We start from the raw sequence: 6,400 nt of genomic DNA on the forward strand, positions 1-6,400 counted from the left end.
TGTAGTATAAGTGAAGCAAATAAGACTAAAATTTTAAGATCGTAGGTTAAATAAAGTGTTTTAAATATTAGTTTATAGTTTAAAATATAAAGCTCATCTAAATATTCTTAATGTATTTATACTCTAGTTTCACAAATTTCTACCGCTAGAACTATATGGAATAAAACATAAAAGGAATAAATTACCGGCGTGGATCGTGTGATTCTGAGCAAGTGCAGAACGTAAAGCTGTTAACGCAGGCACGGTGAAATGGACTAATGCTTTGTGTGGTGAAGTTCTGGTATAAGACCAAGGGATTTCCTTCACGGTCAGATTCCCGTCGTGAAGGGATTCCCGTTCCCTTCAGCGCTCTTAACGGTTTCCCTTCACGGTTCCTTTCACGACGGGATTCCTAAGGTTATTCCTTTCAGGATGGGATTCTCTCTCCTTTCCCTTCACGATTCCTTTCGAAGGAAAGCTGTTGGAGATGAGAGAAAATAAAGGGAATAGAAACAGAAAAGGAAACGAAATGAAGAGAATATGGTTGGGAGTAGCCGGAAATGCTTTGAGTCTTTCGCATGCCGGTTTGCATTTGCTTATTTCTGGTTTGGTTTTGGTGGCCGACCCACAGAAAATGGGTCGCACGAAGGCATCATTTGGGGCTTTGGCATGGAAGTTGCCCGCTCTACTCTAGTCCCGGAGAATGTTTGTTCATGCAGATTGGTCCAAGCTCCATATGAGTCCTATCAAGTTAAAGACTCTTAGTTCGAATCTAAGGCACGTTTGGAACTAGGAGTTCTATTTCATGGGAACAATGTGATTCTTATGAGGATATGCGTCACAGATAAAGGGAAAGGAACATCCCAAATTGTTGGATTAGCTTCGTAGGGAATTTACTAAAACCTTTCTTGGAGAGGCTACAAAACTTTTGTCGCACCTAGTTGCAAGCAATTGCTGTAAATCTTTTGTTCTTTCGGCGACAAAATCAACCGCCACAAAGTTAAACAAATCTCTGTAGGAAATTGTCTATGGCAAGTTGGTTATATTGTGAATTGTATTTATTAGGTAATACAAGTATAGCTTTCGGACTCTACACTAATAAGATGTTAAGATATTTAAGATGCATATAGATATTTTTTGAAAATAAACATTGCGTTAATCAAGATGACTCAAACTTGTATGATCTATTCATATCCTTAATCAACAACTGAGATAGATTCAATCCCCACTTAGTGTGAATTGTATAAAATGTGGTGATGAACAAAACAATCTCCGTAAACAATCAAAATTATCTAGCTTTTATTGCAAAGTTTGAGAACGAGCCAAACATACACCAAGTAAACTGATTTTGCCAAAAAAAGTTTAGCTTTTGGGGATTCGTGGAGAAGTTTGGAGCTCCAGTGGATTTGCATATTGAAATCTATGGTGGGCGTTTCTGAAAATGTGGCTGACTCATGGGGGAGCTTAGCTTCACGATTTTTCGCAACTAAGCCCGACAGGAAAAGAAAGAAGGGCGTCGCGTCTCCTTCGTTCTCGTGTCCGACAGCGAGTGTGAGCTGCTGAACTCGAGCGCCGCTTGTCGCGCGCACCGCGGCATCGATCCGGCAAGCTGGTGAGTCCCCCTCCGCAGTTTGATCAGTTCATTCGTTTCGCGAGCTGGGTTTTCCTGCGATCGCGATTCGGCTCCATGAGTGGAGTGGCGTGCCGCCGACTAGCGAAGTCTTGCTTCTTCCCCGTTTCTTGCGATTAATAGCTCCGATCCCTGAACTTCCCTTTTGCCCAATATAGACTGAAGAGTTAGATCGCTTGATGGGGTGGATAGTTGGTTGTGAGTTCTGACTGATATCTAGAAAGAGGAAAAAAAAACGAAAATTTTGGATTGATTAATCCAAGATCCAATGAAACGATTATTTAAGTTAATTTTAGTACTAGTTATTTACGCAAGTGAGGTTGTTGGGTGGAATAGGACGAGTGAAATTAAGCTTCTTTGTAGCTATTCATTTCGTTTCTTATTTGTTTATTCGTTGGTTGATCAGTTCGGATCCTGTGAAAAACATCCCTGGAGTGTTTCTTTGATCCTGTAGAAGAAAGTTGTTCTTGGATTTCGTGTGGTGAAGAGGTATGGGGAGCTGAAAACGTCTGAAACTATCAGAGACACAGAAATTACAGTGGAGAGTTACAGTGGAAAGATACACACTAATGAGTGTGTTGGGGGGACCCTCATTTTGCTATACTGCTATATTGTTTGCTTCTTGTTGGAATTGGAATATAATATCCAGAGGAATCTCATTAGGCATTATCCATGGGATGTAAGGAAATGGAGTAATGGTTACGACAAGAAGTATGAATTTTTATTGTCCAAGGATGCTTTATAAGGTTCGATGTATTCCTCTTTCCTAGTTCCAATCATGCGAACAGTGAAATGTTTTGATGTGTAAACCATGAAAATGAGCTTGTTGGTTGCTATTAGTTGCTTTGAAACTTTTGTCTATAACTTCTTGCCATCATGTGGATGCATGTTGCCTGACTCTTGCAGTTATGTACTGCTACTTGTTTTCTTTGAAGCTTATCGTTGGTCTGAGATATTGTCAATGTTCATTTGGAGATAGCATGTCTGGACAGCAGGATCCTGTTAGTAAAAGCTCTAGTTCAAGCATCAGCAGCAGTACTCAGGAGAGCGAGGAAGAAGTAAGTGTAACCATCGGTAGCCTCCTTGCTCAAGCAAAGAACAACAGTGGACAAAGTCTTGGGAAGTGCCTGTACCATTTGGGCTCAATCCCGGTAATCAAGAGTCAATCAATGTTTTGCTGCTATTTTCACTATTAAACTATCTGTGCTAGACCTACCTCTATGAATTGTCTCTCAACTGAACGTAGCTTTGTCAGTATAGTAGCACTCAATACTCCCTCCGTTGTTTTTTTACAAGGTGCCCTGAGTCAACTACGTAAATTTTAAGCAACAATTTGTTAAACAATATACAGGTTTCAGTGATACAAAAGTGGTACTGTTAGATTTATACTAGGAAGTGTTTTCATATGAACATGAATTTTCTGTTAATGACAATATCATGGAGGAAGTCGTCAATTTTCATTTTGGAGATTGTGCCAAGTCAGTCTGCTAAGTCGAAATAATTGATCTAATTTTGAAGTGTCCATTGTTAAATCAAACAATAATGATGTAAGCTTGTAATGCCCTACTTTACAATAGCAGGTTTTCTCCTCAGTTTTATGATCAACTTAGTGATACTCTCCTTTATGGCAGTACACTCCACGAGTTAATGGAAAAATCCCTAATGTTGATAATGCAACGCTGGATCATGAAAGATTGCTGGAAAGGTAAAAATCATCCCTCACTCCCGCACACACATGCGCATGCGCATGAATACATCACAAGAAGTTAGTTCTTAGAATAATTCCCGTGTAATTATACATGTTTTCCTCAAAAAAGAATTATACATGCTGTTGCGCTTTCTTTTCTAGTTCTATCTTAAGTTCATTTACTGTTACCTTTTCTTTTGACAGGTTGGGCAATTACGGTTTGGCTGAATTTCAAATAGAGGGGGATGGGAACTGTCAGGTTTCTTTTACAACTACTTAGTGTAAATTACCATTCCATTTATCAAATACTATGCCACATCATCAGCACTGCTGCAAACTAGCATATGAGTTTATAGATTGCCACTGTTATATCATACCTTAAGATTTACTTGCCTCTGTTATTTGAGCTCAAAATTATTAAGCCATTTAGCAACACTTGGCTTCGTTACTTCTTTCTTTAATCTGTCCCCCTAATTCTTCTCTTTGCCATCCTGTTACAGTTCCGAGCTTTGGCAGACCAGATATTTCGCAATCCTGATTATCACAAGCATGTGAGAAAGGCAATCATGAAACATGTTAGTTTTTTTTGGCCTTCACCTGTGGGCTTCCTTTGGTAAAAAATACGTTACTACGCTACGCATTTGACCATATAGTTTCATGATATATAATTGCGCTTGAACACCCTGTTTTTTCAGCTAAAGGAATTCAGAAAACAGTACGAAGGCTATGTACCAATGGAATATAAGGTGTACTTGAAGAAAATGAAAAGGTTCCGATTGTACACAGATTTGAGTTGCTCATCATGTTCAGTATCCAGAGAGATACTCGACTAGCTTTAGAGTTACTTACTTATTCATAAATTCATATGCATTTTTCTGCAGATCTGGGGAATGGGGGGATCATCTGACCTTACAAGCGGCCGCAGACCGGGTAACATAGCACTTCCAGTTTAGAGATGATCGATTGGTTTCTTAGAGTAAAACCTTTTATAACTGCATGTTTTCTGCATAATTTTCTTGGGGTTTCTTTAATTGTTACTACACCTTAAACTAGAAGTCCTTTTGCATGTATGCATGAATGCATCCTACTGCAAGTTGTGACACTAAATAACTAATAAAGGTGGCTGATATCATTGATTCACTCTTGACGAGAATTTGTTTGGCAATCCTTGTCAAAGATGTCCAGAATTTATCTTTTTGCTAATTCGTTGAATTATACAGTTTGAAGTTTAGATTCATCCCTTAGCTGATCATTCGTGTTTTGTTTTGTATTTTATATTTACCCTTGGAACCACCTTGTTCTCATCAGTACTCATTGTTACAGTATCAGTATGTCTATTTTCTGTATTCTGGAAATTGTCTAACACATCTTCCCCTTATGTATCTTCTCACAGTTTGGTGCCAAAATTTGTTTGCTGACATCATTTAGAGACACCTGCTTGATTGAAATAGTCCCCAGGGATCTGACTCCCACAAAAGGTGAGAGCCTCGATACTCTGCTGCTCCAATGCTCAGACATTTGGTTCCATGTCAAACTTCTATATCACCAGCGCTCTGCCCTTGAGATAATTCTGCATTCTATTTTTGCAAGTTGCAACACAGTAAATACATCATCTAAACTTTCGATGGCACATATTTTTGCAGAGCTTTGGCTAAGCTTCTGGTGTGAAGTACACTATAATTCCTTATATGCAATTGACGGTGAGTATTTTGCTTAGACCTGGTGAACCACCAATTTGCATTAACAAATTTACATACTTGAATTTTAACAAGGGAATTTGGTTGGTGCTCTGGGGATCCAGCATCCCCTTTAGCGAAAATATGATTAATCCAACATGTTGCAAAGTTTCAAAAATTCCATTAAAAATCATGTATGTAGTACACATAAATATAAGTAAACCTGCAGAAATTCAAAATGAAATTCATCTCTGATATCGAGATTCGAAAATGACGAATTTAAAATTGAAAATTTGCAGGTTTAATTAACTTAAAGTGCACTACATATATGAATTTATTGACGAACTTTTTAAACATTACAAACATGCTGAATTCACTAATGAGGACGCTAGAACCCCTGTATACGAAATCCACACTCTTTTAACAAAACCTACTTCAATATTTCAGTAATTTTCCGTCACTAGTTAATTCATGTTAGTTCTAAATGAGTTCTTTTTCTGCACTCTGCAGATCTCCTGACCCGCAATACTAAGAAGAAGCACTGGCTGTTCTAGGAGGATTCTGAAGCTTCTCTGAGTAGCTGATGTTCTTTTGCAGTCAGTGCAGCCTCTGTGACCTTGGCCAGTTTTATAGTATCCCAGTTGAGTCTGTGTAGGCCTTCCCGCTAATGTACAGTCAACCTAAAATCTTGTAAAATTTCCTCAAGGAACAACATATGGAACTGTAAAACTTTCAGATCCACGGGTCATGTTCTTTCTACACGGCGATAAAGTTTTGCCTTTGCAATGTACATTATTATGGTTTTTGTAATCTCTCCAGGATTGCTTAATTGGAACTCGGATGGTGCTTGCATAGGCTAACCATGACATAGGCACAATGTAAGCACATACTATCAATGGCTGCTTGGATATGGAGATTTGGATCAAATTCTCCATGATTTTATTCAATTCTGAACCAAAAAAAAAATCCTAGAGTATTAAACGAGGAGATTGCTCCGCAATTTTTTTTGATTTTTTTTCAATAATTTGGATCTGAAATTTTTCTTACACCTCTCTAAGAAATTGGATATGAAATTTTTTCTACACCTCTCTAAAAAATTTCCACTACAGGCGGTCAATAGCACCCACGCCAGAGATGGCCAAATGGGACGTTCGGGCTGGCCCGGCTCAGCACGGCACGGCTACGGTCCGAACAGTCCGACTATTGTAACGGGCTGTACCATGCCAGCCCGTGTGCCTCCCTCTCAGCCCACGGCTGGCCCGATGGGCCCAAAAGCATGGGAGGCCCAAATGGCACAGTTGCGCTATGCCGGTCTAGTAGCACTTCGAAAATAGAAAAAAAAATAATAGTTATAAAATTCTAAAAAATAAAAAATATGGAAAATAAATAAAATAAGCTTTATTGATTAGTTGACTCGTTGAAAACCTT

The 6,400-nt window shown here is 38.8% G+C and overlaps 1 protein-coding gene across 6 annotated transcripts; it reads left to right on the forward strand.

Annotated features, from left to right (window-relative positions):
* Positions 1-1,436: 1,436 nt before the first annotated feature.
* LOC133927195 (OVARIAN TUMOR DOMAIN-containing deubiquitinating enzyme 11-like) lies at positions 1,437-5,784 on the forward strand. 6 transcript variants are annotated; one of them, XM_062373543.1, is made up of 10 exons: positions 1,437-1,591; positions 2,545-2,760; positions 3,241-3,314; positions 3,501-3,555; positions 3,797-3,871; positions 3,992-4,065; positions 4,178-4,226; positions 4,690-4,774; positions 4,940-4,996; positions 5,483-5,784. In XM_062373543.1, the coding sequence occupies exons 2-10, from the start codon at positions 2,590-2,592 to the stop codon at positions 5,524-5,526; spliced, it is 684 nt and encodes a 227-aa protein (XP_062229527.1). In that variant the 5' UTR covers positions 1,437-1,591; positions 2,545-2,589; the 3' UTR covers positions 5,527-5,784. The 6 variants fall into 6 exon arrangements, with proteins under 6 accessions (XP_062229527.1, XP_062229528.1, XP_062229531.1 ...); XM_062373544.1 differs by having other exon boundaries at positions 2,589-2,760; XM_062373547.1 differs by having other exon boundaries at positions 2,589-2,667.
* Positions 5,785-6,400: the final 616 nt, after the last annotated feature.

The sequence above is a fragment of the Phragmites australis genome, chromosome 8, assembly GCF_958298935.1.
Source record: "Phragmites australis chromosome 8, lpPhrAust1.1, whole genome shotgun sequence".
Taxonomy (NCBI): Eukaryota; Viridiplantae; Streptophyta; class Magnoliopsida; order Poales; family Poaceae; genus Phragmites; species Phragmites australis.

Excerpts from the sequence above, each read along its gene's own strand:
- LOC133927195 (XM_062373542.1), top strand. The coding sequence starts at position 2,518 with ATGTACTGCTACTTGTTTTCTTTGAAGCTTATCGTTGGTCTGAGATAT. Across the intron at positions 2,761-3,240 it reads ACCATTTGGGCTCAATCCCG|TACACTCCACGAGTTAATGG; the intron begins GTAATCAAGAGT and ends CCTTTATGGCAG. Across the intron at positions 3,315-3,500 it reads CATGAAAGATTGCTGGAAAG|GTTGGGCAATTACGGTTTGG; the intron begins GTAAAAATCATC and ends TTCTTTTGACAG.